At 39.1% G+C, this 19,725-nt stretch overlaps 2 protein-coding genes across 3 annotated transcripts in view; both read right to left on the minus strand.

The window, feature by feature from the left end:
• Nucleotides 1-441, minus strand: part of TRAM1 (translocation associated membrane protein 1) — a 14,886-nt gene extending 14,445 nt beyond the window's left edge. Inside the window, exon 1 of the mRNA XM_015619032.3 lies at nt 145-441. Coding sequence (XP_015474518.1) covers nt 145-267 — 123 coding nt within the window. The 5' untranslated portion in view covers nt 268-441. The remainder of the gene's footprint in view (nt 1-144) is intronic.
• A 2,604-nt stretch (nt 442-3,045) lies between these two features.
• Nucleotides 3,046-19,191, minus strand: LACTB2 (lactamase beta 2). Of its 2 annotated transcripts, none has more exons than XM_015619340.3 (7): nt 18,980-19,191; nt 18,271-18,434; nt 16,716-16,839; nt 13,811-13,989; nt 9,705-9,853; nt 7,886-7,963; nt 3,046-5,253 (listed from the first exon to the last, which is right to left on the minus strand). In XM_015619340.3, the coding sequence occupies exons 1-7, from the start codon at nt 19,099-19,101 to the stop codon at nt 5,179-5,181; spliced, it is 891 nt and encodes a 296-aa protein (XP_015474826.1). In that variant the 5' UTR covers nt 19,102-19,191; the 3' UTR covers nt 3,046-5,178. The 2 variants fall into 2 exon arrangements, with proteins under 2 accessions (XP_015474826.1, XP_015474827.1); XM_015619341.3 differs by having other exon boundaries at nt 7,882-7,963; nt 18,980-19,189.
• Nucleotides 19,192-19,725: the final 534 nt, after the last annotated feature.

Raw genomic sequence — 19,725 nt, forward strand, 5'->3', positions numbered from 1 at the left:
CAGCCGCAGAGCTCCGCCGCAGCCCGCACAGCCTCCCTGCCGCCACGGCACTCCCGCGCCCTCCCTCCCCTCCGGCACCGAGAGCCATCAGAATGGGAGGAAGCGGGAAGAGGACCCCCGGCGGGGGCGTCGGTGCCGCCTCACCTCGAACATGAGCCCCAGCAGGAAGATCATGGCCATGCAGGACACGATGTCCGCATGGTTCTGCACGATGAACTCGTGGCTCAGCACCGGCGGGTTCTTGTTGCTCTTCTTGCGGATCGCCATGGCGGGCCGGGAGCTGGGCGCCGCCGCCGCCGCCTCCCCGCTGCCAGCACAGCTCCTCTGGCCGCGGCCAGGAAGAGGCGGAGGGGAGGAGGCGGCCGCGCAGCCGGGAATGGCAGCGCCGCCGCCGCGCTTCCCCGCCCCGCTGCGGCAGCGCCCCTGCCGGCCGGCGGCGCCTCCGCCCGCGCTCCGCCCGCCGGGGCGGCGAGGGCAGCGCCCGCCAGTTCAAACCCACCAACCCGGGCCGCGGCGTGCCCGGGGCTTGCCAGCGCAGCCCGCGGCTGTTCTCGTCAGCTTGTCAGCACAGCCCAGCCGAGACGAGCCGAGCCGTGCCGTGGCACCCGGGCAGCGGCGCCCTGTCCCTGGCAATTCCGGTCGGATATTCGCTAGCGGTACCCGAGGCCCGCGCTAGGCACCGGCCAGCTTCACTCTCCTGCCGAGGCAGCGGCTACGGCAAATGACCGTGGGTGTCCTCCGGGATCGCGACCTAACAGGGCGGGCTGGCCCTGGTTCGGGTCGTGCCGAGGAGCCGGCCCGGACTCCAGTGCTCCCCGGCATCCCCCGCTGTCCAGATTCACCATTGATATATCTCTCCTCCACCGGGGGTTCTAGCTAAGCCTGGTTGCCACCAGATCTCTGGATCCCAGCCAGCTGGGCTCCCGGAAAGCGTGCGGAGGCCGCGCTGGCTGCGCTCGTTGTGGGTGAGACCGAGTGGCAGCCGCAAGTTGCAGGTGTCCCCGCGCCGGCCACCGCCACTCCGCTCACACGGTACCGTGTAGCCAGAAAGAACAGTAACAAGACATCCTATTCCAAGAAATCACACGGGAAGAAAACCAACCGGGAAGCGCAGAGCGAAGAGACAGAGAAGCTAGGTGTGGATTAAAAAACCCAACCCAGTAACAGAAGGCTCTTGTCAGGTTAAAACGATGAACGAAGAGATCTGAGAAGTCAACGCTGATGCGGTGCTGATCCAGGCTGAATTCAGGTCCTTCAACCCTCACAAAATTCATGCCATCTTTATTTATTAAAGCTTCTGTTAGGAAGTGGATATATGGAAATAAAATATAAAGAAACTGACTAGTTTACAGCTGAAATTTAGTGCTGTCAGAATGGCTTTTGCTGCCGTCAGCTTATTCATATTCACAGTGCAAGAAATTAAGGTGTAGCTATTTGGTATTGCTCTGCTTTGCCAGAATTCAGAGTGTACACCAAATTCATTGTGTGAGCTGTTTTAAATAGGTTGATTTCCTCCAGCTGTATGGAGCAGCGGCTCATGGAACCGACTGATCAGCATAAGAGCAGGTTTTCCAGCTATGGAACACCTTCATCAGCTGTGTAGAGGCTCACAGGTTTTCTATGAATTTATAATGAGACAGCTATAGTTGGTGTCTGGAGGTGATCTAGGACACTTACAGAAAAAGCTACAGAAAAATTTCCCCTCACTGCTGGATATTTTTTTTAAAGTTTAAACAGGAGGAGCATTCATATTTTAGTCCCAAGATGTTTTGTATTCTAGAAATGCCTTAAGCCCGACTGTATCAGTATTGTGTAAACATAAGGTAAGCAGGACGTACAACAATAACAGTGTGAAAGTATATCCCTGATTGCATACCATATAATCATGGATAGAACATACTGTACCTGTGAAATCTGAAAACTGGACTCCTTTTTGCAATATAAGGTTGCATCTATTTCCCACATCAAACTTAAAAGAAATCAGGTCATCTCATCTCTGCAGAACATAACAAACAGGACTTAACTGGGACAAGACAGGCTTTCCTCAAGCTTTAATCAGCAAGTGCCTCGTGTGCCTGGCTAGATAGCCTGTCATACAAGCCCTTGGTTTCAGCTTGGCGGTGTGCTCGTCCTGAGGATACACTGTAAACTGCTACACTGAAATGGAGAACAAGGCAACCTGTTGCCTCACCTGAAGTTTCCACACCTTCCTTTTATCAGGCCACATGAAGTTTTGTATGGCGCTTAAGGCAAAGTCAGATGGTCAGCCCTCAGTCTGCTGTTTGCCATGGGTGGCTGGTCTGTGTTTGCCAGGTGTCATTCCGGACATCCATATTTTCCAACACTAGGCTTCAAAATGATCACATTATTTAGGAAGGAAGTTCCCTACAATCTGAGTCAGAGGAGTTTCTGGCATCTTACCACAGAAGCTACCATCAATGTGTGTGTGTCTCAAAACCTTGCCAACCAAGCCAAATGCTGAGTTTCAGGTGGCAAGATTGTAGAGGTTTCTGCAGGAAGCATGATATGACACCTGCAGTAACAAGACACGAACAGCTTTCTATTTGGGAACCTTTCCTGAATTTACATGTCATCAAACAAGCTTAGAGATAGAACCAAGAACAGTACTTGAGAACAAACATAAATAAACTAATCAGCAACGAACAGAATGGAAAACATCAAAGAGATGATACCTACCATCAAATGTCTTGGTCTTAAATGTAATAAATGATGTTGCCTCTCAGGACAGGATCTTGAAATTAGCTAGCAGGAAGACTGGAAACATGGTTTGTTCTTCCTTCTGTCCCCAGCTGTTTAGAATGTTATCACAGCAACTGGCATTAGCCCTTCTAACCTATTAAGACAGAAATAGCCCCCTCCCTCCTTTTTATTTGTAACTTTTAATGCACTCTGCACAGGTAAACATGTTTACCTGAGGGATGTGAATGGGCTAATCCCCTTTTTATACACATATGGCATATCTTACATTGTCACCTTTTTAAAATAAACGTTCTATTTGACATAATCAACAAGGAGCTTTGAGACTTTTTCAAGATGCCATAGCCAAGTATCCTTTATTATAAATACATCTTAGTAACAGTGCAATTTCTGCTCTTAATATTTCAAAGATCCCACACACAGTCATTAATGACTTGTCTGGTTAAACAGCCTTTTTCCTTAGGTTTTTTTTTTTTTTTTTTTTTTGGAGATGTCAGGCATTTACTGCAGCATGGAGTTTTCTATTTGTATCCTCTTGTTTTCTTCACTGCATGCAGGTTCCAACAATTCTTTAAGTGCATTCTAAAGCCATTTCCACGTATTTCAAAATTTATAGTAAAACAGCAGAAAATTGTTAAGTGAGATTAGACTTCTTTATCTCAGAAAGGTAAAGAGACACCACCTCCTCACACTAGTTTCCTGCTGTCTTAAATTCTTAGACCTCAGGACAAAAAACCTGTAATTTCACTGATACTTCTATTTCCTTGAAGCAGAATGACACCATTCAGAGCATGTAAACTATCTTTTTATCTTTCTCAAAGAAACAGTGATAATTATATTTTTATGCCTAACAAGGAAAAGGTAGCTATAAATTCATGTAACAGCTATAGGAAAACTAATTATTAATGGAAATAAGTCCATTTGAAAACAGAGTAATTATTCCAAAAGGAATTGAAGAAAAAAAAGTTTGTTAGAGGAAGGGATAAAAAGTACCTGGAAAAATGTAAGTAAATAGAAAATACAATAGGAAGGAAACCCAGGAGACCTGAGAACGACCTCAAGATGGCACTTCAGAAAACATTAAAAGTAAGCATGTGTCATCATGGGGCCAAATTTCAGAACAATGAAGTTTGCAAGAAGCATCATTTTAGCAGAAAGTAATTATTTCCCTTCTTCAGGGGTCTGCCTACTACTTCAGAATATGAATTTGTTTTGGGTTGCTATTCCTGTGAGTGTTTTTGTTTTGGACTTGTCTCAGCTGATCAAAACAAATGCCATCAGCTTCATAAAATAATGCCAATTATTAAGACATGTCTTAAATACCAAAACATATATGCATGTTTCACAAATGAGGGTACAGGATTGAATGGTGAAAGATTTGCAAAGATGTATATTTGTCCTTGATATTTTCAAACATATCAGATCTGCTTTTGTTTTTTAAGGCTAAGTAGTAATATAAGAAATGTATATGTCATCAAATGTCACACACTTTGAATACACAAAGTAATGCAAATATTTACGTACTATTTTGCAAATGTAAGGTTCACAGAGAACCGAACTTGGAAGTTAAATTCATCTCCAAACATACTTTAATACACTGTATCTTACAGCCAAATACAACCTTTTAGTTAAACTATTTGTACTTTAAGTGGATTGAAGAATGCTAGTCATCATGTCACAGACAAGGTTAACTTTATACAGTGTGTAATACATATCTCAATTTATACATCTTTTTAAACACATTCTTGCAGAATCTTATAAAGAATTTAAGAGTCTGCTCCAACTCTGCAATTTTTTGATGCTCGTTAGTTAAGATTAATGAATCCTTTGAATGAATTCCATAGAAGTGGTGTTTTCATCAAAAAAACCAAAACCCCGAGATTACTTTAATTATTTAAGTAATTTAATCACTGAAATTAAAACCTATTGCACTGAGCAACCAGTGATGATGAACACAGCTGAATTAGAAAAGGAACATAAACCCCAGTATTTACACCTGTTAGCAAAAATAACTTGGTTTTTTGGAATGTACAGATAACTTATTAGAAAATTACTTTTTCAGAAGCACAAGCAGGTGAAATCAGGTTTAGATTAACATATTTTCTGGTTGTTTTATTTTGCTAGAGATTTCTTTTACATGACTAAGTTTATAATAGTGCTTTAAGATATTATAATGTTTATAAGTTTATAAGACCTTGCTATTTGTCTTTTGCCACCAATGACAGCATTTCATAATAAAGGTAAGATTCAATTCTTCACACTCATTCAATTTTATTATCTCAGTACCCACCAGGGTAATTTAAAATTCCAACAAAGTAGAATGTGAAAAATATTAGTCAACTTACTGTAACATTGCTTTAAAATTGTTACCACTAAAACCAAAATAAAGTAAAAATTAGTTTTAATTTTACATACAGTCCCACCTCATTGTTATGATATTTCATACAGCAACAATGCAGATTAAATACATTCCTGAGCAATCTTGCCTAACTTATAAATTGTTTTTCCATTTGAATCTGGGAGTTTCATCACGTGCTGTTAAGAAAAAGAAACCAAATTAGTCACAAACCAATATTTAGATTTTATTTATAAACATCAGATTATCCCAAACGTAACCTGTACATGCATATAATATGTCTACACATGACATTTTTTATTAAAATTAATTAAATACTTTCCTTCATGCCAGTGTTCAGCTTTAATTGAAGGTGATAAACATTAACTGTTTCACAATGTAACCTAGCAGTATAAAATGATGAATATAAAGGTTTTAATAGTCCTCTAGTTATTTAAAGTTTGATATATTAAACTTTATAGATGTTAAGAAATCTGAGGTAGCAAAGCACTCCTTGCATTTTCTGAAATTTACAACCTTTAGATGGAAAAAAAATCTGTGCTGCTGAATTAAGAATAGCCTAATTATTTTCATGTCTTCATCGGCTATGATGTGAAATAATGACCAAATTATTTATATCCAACCATGGGATAAAACCTACATGTGTGCATTGTGCCACACTCCTGCTTACAAGATCTTATTTTTGTTTTAAGTAAGAGGAGCACATTTGTAAGAGGTAGTGTCACTCCCAATTACAGTTATAAAAGTTACCTACCAAGAAAACCCACAATCCCCAGTATTAAGTGGTTAATTAATGACTGTAGCAGGCAGCATATGGCCATCAGTTGCAGTGAGCAACTCACTCGTAAGGTTGTAATATGCCTGATGCATTCATTATTGATACTGACAAGATGTTCCTTTGGAAAAACCTTTTGAGAAAATTAAGCAAGACAGTGTTATGTCTACAGCTCAAGTCTTCCATAATGAGAACAAAACTTGAGATGCTGCAAGGTCTCTGAGTAGGTGGAAAAGCATCAAATGGATAATAAAATCAAATGAGTAAGTGCCATGAGTACACAAGCATTTGTATGCTACATGCTCAAATCAACAGAATCAGTCTTCCTGAACAGATGCCCTTAATCTGAACTGGAAAATGGGCAAACATCAAAAATGATGTTAAGCATTTACCACAGGTCTGGGTCTAAGCTTGTATTTAAAAATTCAGCAACCCCAAGTGTTCTGATGAGATAGCTTCTCACCTTCTCTGTGAGCACAAATTCAAGTCTAAAAACCAAAACAAACTTCAAAGGGCACATCTTATGCTTCCAGGAAGACAAGACACACATCTGAATCAAGGGCCAACTACTCTCCTGGAGTAGGAGAGTCCCAACAATTATTCTGACTATCATAAAAATCTCCTAATCTCCTCTAGTTATTTAACCTTTCTAATGATTTTAAATAGTTGATACTTTGTGAACAGATACATGACTATCTCCTCTCTTTTCAAAACTGTGATTTCTGAGAAAAACTGAGTTATTTTTGTTCAGTAAACATGAAAAGGGTGGTTTTGAGAAAACAGACCCTTAAAGTCAGTAGCTCTCTCAACCAAATTATTTCCTGGGCATTCAAGATGCACACACTCTTATAGGCAAGACTACCTTTAAAGAGAAAGTTAATTTATCCACTACTTGATCTCAATAGAAAATGCTGTTGCTTGAACTACTTTGAGAGTGAAAAGAAGGGATAAACAATCAACAGCACCTCATGCCCTTGATGAATCTGGTGGCACAAAACTGGAGATATGTACAGATCGCTGATGTATGTTAATAAGAAAGAATTGAGACAATATTTAAAAGCTGGTGCAGTAAGTATCATGCTGGTAAAGTTTCTATGGCATTCTGCACAAAGCAAGCCCAAAGAACATTTTCTGTACTTCAGTAATGACTGTATTCATGTGACTCTAGTCTATATTTTCTTTGAATAAGAAGCAGGTTGTTATTACAAAAACTCAATTTCAATTGTTCAGTTAGTACCCAGTAGCCATTCTATCAGTAAGATAAACAGAAGGTTTAAGAAATAGAAAAACATACACTAATTTCATATTGTTATTCAGATTGGTAAATGCTGAAAATCTTTAACAGCTGTAAATTCATGTAATTATTTACTTATAAATAGACAGTCCTGAGTGCAGTTATGTATTGTAACAGGAAGAAATATTTTCCTAAGCCTGTCTGAGTAACGTTTCCGTATGCACATGCCATTACAGAAGTAGAATACCTCATCTTGTTCACTAAGAGTAAAGGCAAAATGTAAAAACAGTAAACTAAATACAGAGGCTCTACTTAGGTACTGTACTAATCAGAAATTGTAAAAATTCACACTGCATGATTTTAATCATCTCTACAACACATACACACAAAACCATGCAAAATAATGCATATTTTTTTCTGCATGAGCAGAAACTTACATGTAAACCTGTAAAATGCTATTTATATGCATATTTAGGTATGAATTTCAGAAAATACAGGAAGGTATAAATCTAGCATTAGGAATGTATTCTATAGTATGTTTTAAATAAAAATATAAAGGTATATATGAGAGCTTTAAGCATTCAACTACTTAGTAAAATATTTCCTAAAAGTTTGCAAATAAATGTACCACCATTCTGTATATTACTCTACTTCAATTTGTCTGATGGACAGCTACTGCAAAAAAATCACATTTTTTCCCCCTAGAAAATAATGCACTGAAATAACATAACATGAGAAATAGTGCATAGAACATTAAAATGAAAATAACCCTCCTTCTACCCTCCATCCACAACTTACACACTTTTCCATCTTTTTCCAGCTTCTTCAAGTGGACTAGGAGGTTATGTTCTGCTGCTGGGAGTAAATTTTCAGGGATTTCCTAATGGGAACAAAACATATGCATTTTGTATTTGTTTAAATATCTTTCAATTATTTTTTCAGCATATGGAACCCATGGTTTAGTACCACAGATTTTCCTCTTCTGAATCGGTATGGGAACATTTAGTTAGTTATGTAACAACAGGAAACTAAGATGAGTAAATCAGTTTTACACCAGTTAAACAAGTAGTCTAACAACACATTTTTGTTTACTTTGCTCTGTTTTTTGCATTATCCATTTGTATGATGAAAACTTTGGCCTGCACTAAGAAGACTCCTCTTCTGAGCTTGGTCTGCCCTTGATTGTCAGTGTAGCTGAGTATTTTTCAAGATAAATTTATTTCAACAGAATATTTCAACAGAATGACTAGGTTGGAAGAGACTTTCAATATCACCAAGTCCAACCCATGCCCTAACACCACAACTAGACCACGGCACTGAGTACCACATCCAGTCTTTTTTTTTTTGAACACATCCAGGGGTGGTAACTTATGATACATTTCTCCACAAGTATCTATCACCTCTATTCCATGACAACACTTGCATAGTTAAATATCCTGTAGCAATTAGTATCTGTAAATGAGTAAACAATTAAAAAAATGTTACTTCTTCAGGAGGACAAAATATCTCTTACAATTCTTCAATGCTCATTATGTAAAAAGCAGTAACATCTGTTGCTCAGAAAAGCTGTGAATGCCCCATCTCTACAAGTGTTCAAGGACAAGGTGGATGGGGGGCTTTGAGCAACCTGGTGTTGTGGAAGGTGTCTGTGCCCATGGCAGGGAGAACAGAAATTGCTTTAAAGTCCCTTCCAACCCAAACCATTTTATGTTTGTATGATAATTGCTCAAAATCCCCCTCTATAAGAAATTCTTATATAAACAGGACAAGTAGTTTGTAATTACAGAAACATGAGAATGGGTCTATACTTGAAACCTAGTTGGTTAGGCAGGAGAACTGCAGAAGCTGAACGGACATGGGTAATGGTACATCAGCACTGCAAAATGCTCACTGTGACGTAGTCACTCTTTTGGAAACTGGGTATCAGCAGAACCATGAAAAAGGAGCTGTGAAGCTTTTACAGACCTGTTCACAAGTCACAGCCATTGGCCACTTTGACACCTTCCTCGAAAACAGAAATACTGCATCTCTTATCTCTGCTCTTTAGGAGGGCAACCCCACTCCACAAGGAAAAATTGCAGAGGTTACACGAACAATGACGAAGTAGCAACAGAGTACTGTTACACAAGTCTAATGATACAGATAAGCTAGCCAACATCTGAGCTGCAATATCCTTCTCTGTGGAACTGCAGTTCACCTGTAACCTCCTGCAGACTGATAAATAAAGTTTTTGATTCAAGTTTTTTGAACTTTAAGTTTTCAACCATTCTCCAGGAGACTCCAAATACACTTTGGGAAATCCACAACTAACAGTCATGTCACACTTTTCAATTTGAATCAAGCACTACAACTTTATTTTTGCTCAGTCTTATGAAACTGTGCCTAAGACCTGAAAAAGTAAGTTTGTAAGAATCGTGTGGGCCTCACTCCAATTAAGTGCTTAAACAAGACATTTTAAAGACACAGTCATAAGTGAACCCTGAACAGGCAGAAATATATTTTATGTCTTTTAAACAGCTACCATGATTTTCAGTCAAAGACCAACATTGATACATACAAGTTTTACGAACCTAACCTCAATTTTCTTTAGTTTGATCTAAAAACTTTCAATCAACAATTACCTTGTATACTATATTCACAAGCTCCGAGGATGTGTACGATTTCCCAGTATTCTTCTGGAAAACATTCAGAATTTGCTGTTCACGCGCAAGTCGGTGAGAAATGTAGTTTTGGATTCTAGTATTTGCATCACGTACTACTGGGCCATGACCTAAAAATCAAAACACATGTACCAGAGCACTATTACTTACATTTGTAATTAAGTACACTACTGAATAATTGAAACATTCTTATGTAAACTCTAGTAGATTTAAAAGTTCTGAGAAAAAGGTCTGAATATCTGTATTACAGTCTGCATCTGCAAGGCATTAAGATGGAAAGGAAGAATTAGGATACTAAAAGTCTGAATGGGGAAAAGGGAACGCTTCAAATGGAGTAAGAAAAGCAAGGGAAGACTACTTTAGGCCATTAGAAAAAAGGAAAGGAGTTCACTGCTGAATAGATTTAAAAGATCAAATTCAGATTATTGTATTATCTTTGTTTGCCTGTCTTCCTCTCCCCAAATGATATTGATACTAATAATTTAAACTGATACTGGCATTTGTACATTAATGCCTGATGGAAAGGACTCGGGTACTACTGTCCTGTTGGGACAAACAACAAGGTGAGATCTTTAATTGTGACAGGTAATTTTCCCAAACTGATTCAAACACTTATTTTATGACTTTAAAAACTGTCGTGAGTGTTTTTATAAAATAAAAATCAATAGAAGACAAATAAGCAAGGCAGTCGGAATGTGTCAGAGCAGGAAAAATGGAAGGCACAGGGAAAGTTATAGGTGGATCATTTTATGCGGTTTTTTAAAAAAAGCACATTTTTTTCCTGGACTGTCTGTGGCAGATCAGAAATGTTCAACTTACTGATAGGTCTTTGAAACAAATTATGAAAGGGCTTAATTGATAAAGCACTAACCTTTATAAAAAAATCAAATACTGTCTCAGGGTACATTAAAATGACAGAAAATATTGCTCAGACATGAGAGCTACATGCATAGAAATTAAAATTATTGTGTTACCTATAGAGGAACTGACTTACACAAATATTCATCACATGCTTTTTATAGCAATATTTCCTATTTCTTTGCCTGTACAATCCACCTGAAATAGCAGCAGCAACTTCCAGCTCTGCCCTCTGAGTGTAAACTCTAATTTATAAAATTAGTTGAAAAGAAACTACTGTAAAAAAACATTGCTTTCTTTAGAAGTTATTTGGTATCATTAAAATCAGTTTCTTTTGAGGTTCGCTGATTATTCAAAAAAATCACTATTCTTCATACTTTTAGGTTTACTGATTAAATGGGCTTTTAGTTTTTAGGCTTTTAAATTTAAATCTTATTTTCCCTGAGGACAGGCAGCTTACAGAAAAAGAGCAACTGATTTTTCATGTTTTGAACTAAAGTGTCAAAGGAATCTATCTTTCTCTAAGTCAAAATATTTATACATATCTCAACTTACATACTCACTTCAGCATGTTTGAAATTACTACATATACACTGAAACTTACCTTGTTTAAATAAGCACTATAAATACAAGATATATAATGTGTAAATATAAAGCTATACTGGCATATGAATTTATATTTAATGATTTCAAACATATTTAATATGAAGCTATTTCTCCTTACAAAATAAATTACACGTATAACATTATCTCTGTTACCATTTATATATCCAAAACTGAAAATTTAGAAAAAATATAGTAAGATATGCAAAGCAGAGACTGTAATGTTAAATGTCCATTCGCTTGCATTCTCTAATGACAGAAATCTCACTGAAGTGATCAAAATTAAGGGTTGCACATGGAATCACAAAGCATTCTTAAATCCTGGCTCTACTCTTCCAAGTGATTTAATTGACTTGGACTACAAGACCAATGTCAGAACCTGAAATGGAACCCACATTTTGCAAAGCTAAAGAGACTTCATATCTATTACATCATCTGACCTGTAGCTGCTGTGTATGCATAGATGTACATTAAATGATCTCAGAAAGTTTGGAACTAAATCCAGATGTGAAACTTTCCCATCCATCATTTTTCAGGGACAGCAAGACATTTATTTATTTATTAATGAATGAATGGATTAATAGCTGAATAAATGTAAAATGTTTCTGAGCATATGAAAAGCACCCTCATAATATGACTGTCTTTCCATGAATTCAGCTTTAATATCAGACAGATTCACATTATTTCCTCACAACACATTCTGAAGTGTGAGATTCTCTAAATTACAGTTACAAAGGACAGAAGTGAAGAATTGGCTCATGAAATCTTCCACAGAGTCCTAATTCCAGTACCATTTTTTTCTGTATTACCAAGGAATGTTGTTCATTATTACAGGATGGGGAGCCCTCTGCTGACTAAAATGCCCTTTTCTTGTCCCAAGGAGTCTCATAAAATATTATCTGCAATTAGATATTGTGAGTGTTGCACCCAAGTCAGTCCCACATTAAATTAAAAAATAAAAAAACAACATGTAGAAGGGGAAGGATTAACAAAATTCACCTACTCTCATGTAGCCAGCACTCAGCTTGTTACAAAAATTCATGCAATTCTGAAGCTATCACATGAGTGCTAAAGCATGGGTGGGGGAAAGAGAAACAGGTCAAGAATTATGAAGACCTAATATTTCAACACAGACTGATTGGCTTATATAGAACACACTGGTAAAGCAAACTACTTCTGCTGCAGCTATACCCAGAGTACCAACAATTGTTCTGACTGGGCAATAGCACCTTCTGCACAACTGCACATACATTTTGTGGTGCATGGATGAAAAATTTAGTTCCAAACCATCTCAATACTTAGCTATCATCACTGAAAATGCACAGACTGACTTCCTAATTGCCAGTCCAGTATGAACACTGTTAAAACAGTAGCAAACACAAATAAAGAGCACAGATGCTTATCCTTGGTGAATGTATAATCTAGATATATAACTGTTAAGAACAGAGTGAAATACAACAGATAAAATTGATAAACCAAACCAGAATTTGGCATATATGGGGTTTTGGGAGGCAAAAATTCAGTTAGAGGAACAGACTGCATTTTGCAAGTATTAAGAAAGAAAGTAAAAAATTTGATTGAAATTCCAGAGGCTAAAATATTATTAGTTTTAACAGTAGTTAAGTCAATAAATATGACCAAGTCACTATTCTGTCTACATCAAACTCCACATCTATGGAATATGTAAGAATGTTCTTAAACAGTGTTTTTATGCCTAGATCTTAAAGGACACATACTTCAAAAGAAGGCTATTTTAAGAGTGAACACAAGAGAGTAGGCTAAACATAGATGTCTAATAGAACAGACACAACTGAGGACATAGATACAGTAGCTTGGAATGACAAGTTGAAGATTAAACACAAAAAGTCTGAAAAAATCCTGAGATGTAGCTCTGAAAAAGCAAATGAGGAACTTAAACGTTAGTTACATAATGAATTCTTAAAATGTAGCCTTGTCAAACAGACATGTGGGATATATGAAAAGTAAATGCATTCTCAAGGTTTGGAGGAGAAAGAAGAAAATAAAGGAAAGCCACAGACTGAATGAATAGGCATCTTACTTTTTGAACATTTTGGCCTCTTGGCTCTTGTTCAAAATTAACTTAAGTCATTAACTAAGACAACCACTGTACAGTTCTGCAGCTTTCCAAGATGAATTTGTGATTAATTTGTACTTCAAAGGACACACAGGTCTCTCAAAAAACATTACTAGGTTATTCACATTGACAGTGTATGTGGGGAGGAAAAGGAACAAAAGAACAACTATTATTTTTAATTCCAGGATAACATTCAAGAACAGGAATAAAGTAATAGAAGGAAATTAAATATGCTGTACAATTCCAATAGTGAAAAATTTTGGCCCCTGGAGTCTTTGGGCACAGAAAGACAAGACCCACCCTCAAATGGAGAAATTTCAGAAAGGAAGGATACCTATCACTGAAAAATTTAAGTTTTGTAAACCACCATGACAAAGTCAGCTTAGCATACTGCTTATTAACTTGAATTATTACATCAGGAATTATATTTGATTGTAATAGTTCTCAAATTCTTAGAGGAGATATTTAAAAATTACACAGTAAAAGAGCAGTTAAAACCAAAACCACTTACCTGGATAAATCAAATCTGGTTTCATTTCTAACAACTTTTTCAAAGTTTTCATGTAATCAGACAGGTCTTCTATTACTGTTGTTCCTTCCCCTAAAATACAGTCACCAGAAAATACAGCATTTTCCTCTTCTAGATGTAAAATCATATGATCATCAGTGTGTCCTGGTGTATATAAAACTCTGAAGAACAAAAAAAGCCAATGTTTTTCATACAGCATATATACTTCATTTTTGCAGCCAGAACAAATGATGGTAAAATAACACACTTGCAAAGCAGCCCACAACAAGAACCAGAAAAAACCTGACCAAAAAAGGCTAGAAACTGATGTAAATAGGTATCACTTTGCCTAATCCAAATCCATTTTCTTATACCATGTAGAGAACACCAATCATCTCTAACATGCTTTCACTTACATAACACACCCATAATACAAGTGCATTAAAGGAGCTGACCAGCCACATAGAATTTGTTATAGAAGGCCTCATTCTGAAGCCTTAAAAAATAAAATTGACACGTTATTTCCAGATTGAAACACATGAAGTTCTTGACAAAAATGTTGTACTTCGGAAGGAGGGTAAGGATAATATCTATTCTTTTAGAAATTAACTATAAACTTCTGAACTTGACCCAGCTAAAGTTCAGTCTCCAAAAATTTATTTTTCCCTGAAAGCCCCATAGCACAGTGGAGCACAACTGTCAAATATAAAGAGCCATACAAAGGTCTTTCAGTTGTTCTATGTGCAGGTCATTAAACACCTGCATGATAAGGATTAAGGACCCACATCTTGGATGAGGGCTGTGTTAGCATGCAGCAAAGGGACAGTGGGTATGTATATAGTATATGGTAACCTGAGCTGCCAAGGAGCTGAACTGGGGTGTCCTTTAATGATGATTTCTGAAAAGCAGAAGGGCCTTACGCTGAGGCTGATGTAGACTGAAAGTAACACAACTCCAATCCCTGCTGATATTAATTAGAATCTTCTTGTTAATGGCAGATGCATCAAAGCAGTGATCAGGAACTGACAGAGCTAGTGCCAAGTGTGGTGTACAGGGCAAGGCTAAACAGCTCCCAGCCATGCTGATGCAGGGCTGGGAGACCACAAGTGCAGCATCACCTGATGCAAGACTTCCAGCTGCTACTGAATACTGAGCTCAGCAGAAAGCAGGCAAGCCATCACCCTATGGAGGCAACATCAAAATCAAGTTGATGGGCTGTAGGCTCACCTTTGGGAAATGGCATCCTTCAAGTCTTGATGAAATTTTACCAAGAAGCCAAACCATTAACATGGCAAAATAGCAGAAAGAGAATGCCAAACAGTGTGTGGAAAGGTGCTGCTAGCGTGTCTTGACCCCTCACTGCGGCACACCTTGGAAACCTGAAGATTGCTAACTAAAATTTAACATGCAGATACTGATATTTTGGAACCAGTGGTGAGTCAGAGTATCCTTAAAGCAACTACCAAAATAACTTGGGTGAGAATACTTGCTTTTAATCAACCATAAAGTTTGGCTGCATTACCCCTGTCACAACCCACCTGTAGGGGCTGTGATGTTTGCTATAAATTCTCTTCAGGATAAACAAGGACAACAGACTATGAGCCTGGGAACTCCCATGCTTTCTGGTAAAAACTAGCCCACTATTTGGTCTCAGAAGTGTTGGCTAAGAAGCCCTTCACTTCGAGGACACACCTCAGGCTCCCAGTCATCACAACAAACTTCTCACAGGTCCTGGCTACAAGCCCTGCATTTTTTTTCTCTTCAACAAGCTCTCAACTCCAACAACAGCACAGCCAGTCTGTTTGAGCCCTCCATGCACAGACCTGAGGTGGGGGACTGATGAAAATATGAATCTGAAGGCAAAAAAGGAAGCTGGCTCAGGATCGTGCTGTCCCACCTCCAGGGGACTCTCCCTGCCAATCACAACTTCCCTGCTGCTAGTCAGAATGTCTGAGACAAAACATTCCTATGCCTGGTCCTCCACAACCCCAAACTTGAAAATGAGCTAATCCTTGACTGATTTGGATTGAAATTAAAAAAATTATTTCTATCTCCATATTTTTATCCAAACATGGGCCACTTAGGGTAATGAAAGGTCTTCAGTATGCAATATAATACTCTTGTATCTTATATTTTTACACTGATTAAATAAAATGCTTTTGGACAAAATACATCCCTTTTCTTCTTAAATGTTTTCTCCTTCCAATCAACCAAGTGACATATTCTACAAGTGGGATGCAGTTCCCATCTAAACTGAGGAAAACAAGCAAACTTCATCCTTATAGGAATATTGCCTTGTTAATGAAAGGAGTCTGAAAACAGAATGGTAAGATCTTTTTATTCTGTGTGTGCTTCAGTGAGGCACAGTAGCTTCTGTTTTACGCTCATTCAGACTAACATTATAGGCAGTATGTGCCATGGAAGGAAGTTCTCCAAAACTGGCACCCTACAAGAACCTCATAGGTTCAAGGTCTAAAATTTAACATTTTAAGTATTATATGTTTTAGATTCTCCTAGGGATATATTTTTAAAGTAAAAAGAAAGGCATGGTAAATAATCCAGCCACACTACCACAGGCTTCCACAATTTTAATAGCAACTAATTATGTAAGAGTGATGAGAAAGTGTGTAAAATCCTATTCCATTTTCCTGGAGAAAGTGTTTTTCTAGGGAAACATTGTCAATTTCTCTGCTGAGTCCAAAGACTAAATCCAAAGGCTAATTTCTGATAATTCTCATGCATAAAAACAATGTCTTTGTATTAACATATTCTGCTGGATCATGATAAGAAATCTACATGCATAAGTGCTGAAAAGATTGGATGTATGGACTAGCAATCATTGGAAGTTAGGATACATGTACATGTCAGAATTCTGAAGACAACAGAACTTGTAGAAATTCATGGTTACCTGAGTGTGGCTCCCTCTGTCTGTACCACATCTCCATCCTTAAGATAAAAATATTTATGTCCTCCTTCTATTGTTTCTTCACGGTGAGGGACACGAGGGAGCTTACATACGCGATAATCTGAGTCTAATATTTAAGGAAAGCAAAGAAAACAGTGTTTTGAATTTATTGCTAAGGTAATCACACAGGCAGGTTATTTTTTGAATAAGTACTATTAACATTCACACAATATGAATACAAAAGTAATAACAACAAATTCTGTAAAGGAACTTTGTATTTGGAGAGCAATCTTTTTCCAGAGTCAAAACCACTAAACAGTGAAAGCCACTGATTCTGAATACAGCACTCTGTATCGGCAACAAATTTGAAGCTAGAAAAAAAAAATCACAAATTAAATAAATAAAGATCAGTAATGATTATATTTTACACATGTTCCTTCTTGGCTCATGAGCCAATTCCCCCAAGTTTTTATAATGCCACTAAGATTTCTGCGCTCACATTTTGCTTTATGAATCACAGAAGCATCACTCAACATTTGCCTAAAGTTGGATGAAGACTTTTTGACCTGTAACTTCTCTCAGATTTTATCATTCTGAATACAGAATGCACAGTGCAAACACCTTGGCTGTAACAGCTATAGATAGAAACCCAGAAAGACATTTATATATATATATATACACACCCACATAAATACACACCCCCCCCCACACACATATATATATATTAAAAAAAAATTTAAAAAAATATATATATGTATAAATATATATATCCCTTGCTAGTCTTTATAACCACATTGATAGTCTGGCAAGCCCAAAATACTCACCAAGACACCAATATACCCATCCACATCTCCTAGACACCAACTGTTTTCAGTAGTGCCCAGGCTTCCTTGCAAATAAGCACCTGGCAACTTTACAACATTAAGCCTGTGACAAAGCTCATGACCAAGTCCAATAGTGTTAAGAATTTTCACATTATCCATACTGCTAATTCTCTTCTCAGATACCAACACAGAAATGTCTCTTACTGTTTATTAACATGGAATACACATTTTTAGATCAGACTTCACTTGCAGACTGCCCTACTGCTTTCTCTTCGTGCTGTGAGACCTATGAATTTGGCAACAGCTAATGGGCTCCTGTAAGGAATCCTAAAGTTATGCCCATTTCTTTTTCAAAATTCAAGGTATTTGTTTTTACGAAAGTGGAAATAACAATAAATTTGTCATTGCTATCTAAGTAAAACAGAAGCAGTATCAAGTTTTTCTCACATCTCTTAATACCTTGCTGATAGTAAACTAGGTTTTCAGTATTCATACATAAGAAAAATTCACTATGAAAGTATGCACAGGTATTGAAGCAAACCTGTAGTACCACAACTATTACAATCAGATTATTCATTGCTCTCAATTTACACACTGCAGCAGAATCATGAAATTGCATGTAGTTTATACAGCAATTACAGAACAATCCAGTTGATTTGCACAGAAGCATTCAGTTAATGTTTTTCTTGCCATGTATCTAACATTTTCAGCAATATCTGAAATCTCTGGCCTACCATTTGGGATGTTTTTGCAGATATCCGGTATTCCACCAGTATGATCACGATGCCAGTGTGTCACTAAAATTTCTTGAATCGCGATGTTGAACTCTGACAGAGCCTGCTTTAAACAGCTGATATATTCAGGAATAGCTGGCTCCCCGGTGTCAATAAGCACTCTTCTACACACGGGCCACAAAAAAGGGAGGGAGAGACACATACCAGAGAATAAAGAGTGCTCATATGACAGCCAAGTAATACTAATAAGTCGACAGATGGAAATTTAGCAATAATTGATGTCTCCATATCCAGACGTCACCTTTTACCTGCTGGTATTCCACCCCCATGCCTGAACGATTTCAAAAGTGAGATAAGTAACAAATGTAGGCCACGCATTTACAACTCCGCGACAAGTGGCAGAAGCCACCGTTTAGTACCGCGGGGCAGCTGCGCGGCCTGAGGCACACGCCCGCTCCCCTCACTGAATTCCTGGCCAAGGGTCGCCCTCACGAGACTCCACATCCACCCGCCCAAGCCGCCTCCGCGTACCAGCTCCTAAAATGCAACGCTACACTTTTCCCTGCCCTTTTTAACGCTGACTGAGGGTTCTGGGAAGGGGCCGGTAGCGGCCTTTCGAGCTGGGGGCAGCGCACGGTCCCCAAGCAGGGCCGGAGCAGCGGAGCCTCGTCCGCCGTGCCCTGCCCCGTTCTCCGAGAAGGGTCGGTACCTGTGCCCGGTGCCCACCAGGTAGGTGTTGGTGCCCTGCAGGGTCATGGGGCCCGGGTTGCAGCCGAGCACCCGCACCACCCGCGACGAGAGCTGCTCGATGCGCGGCAGCAGCGACACCATCTCTGCGGTGAATTCCCGAACTCCCGGCTTCGCTTTCCTCACGACGCCACAGGCCGGGAGAGCGGAAGGCTCTATGGCCGGCGCCCCGCCCCCGCTACCCGCCCGTGAGGCGGCGCCTTCTGCCCGCCCGTGAGGCGGCGCCTTCCGCCCCACGGTGGGCCGGGCCGGCCGCGGGTGTGCGGTAAAACCCGGCTCCTCGTCTGGAGCACCGCGGGATATCCTTTATTCTGCAGTCGGATAAAGCTGTCCTTCGTGAAGGAGGTCAGTTCTCTGTGCTGGGTCGGTGCCTCGCCGCTGCCCAGTGAGAGACATGTCCGTGCTCTGCCGGCTTTTTCCAGAGAAGTTTGTTGTAAGAGACGGCTGCACCTTCTCTCTACGGCAGGAACACGCCCACCTGCAGCGTATGCAGGAGCTGCGTATGCTCCCGCACAGCACATAGGAGCTATCTAGGATTCAGCATTTTTAATAAAATTGGAGAGCTACTGAAGGCCACTGCAAAGGGCCACTAAGGTGATGATGAGACTGGAGCGTGTCTTTTGTGAGGAAAAGCTGAGAGAGCTGGGACTGTCCAGCCTGGAGAAGAACAGGCTGAGGAAAATCTCATCTACGTGTGTGAAAACTTGA

Source organism: Parus major, chromosome 2, assembly GCF_001522545.3.
Source record: "Parus major isolate Abel chromosome 2, Parus_major1.1, whole genome shotgun sequence".
NCBI classification, from domain to species: Eukaryota; Metazoa; Chordata; class Aves; order Passeriformes; family Paridae; genus Parus; species Parus major.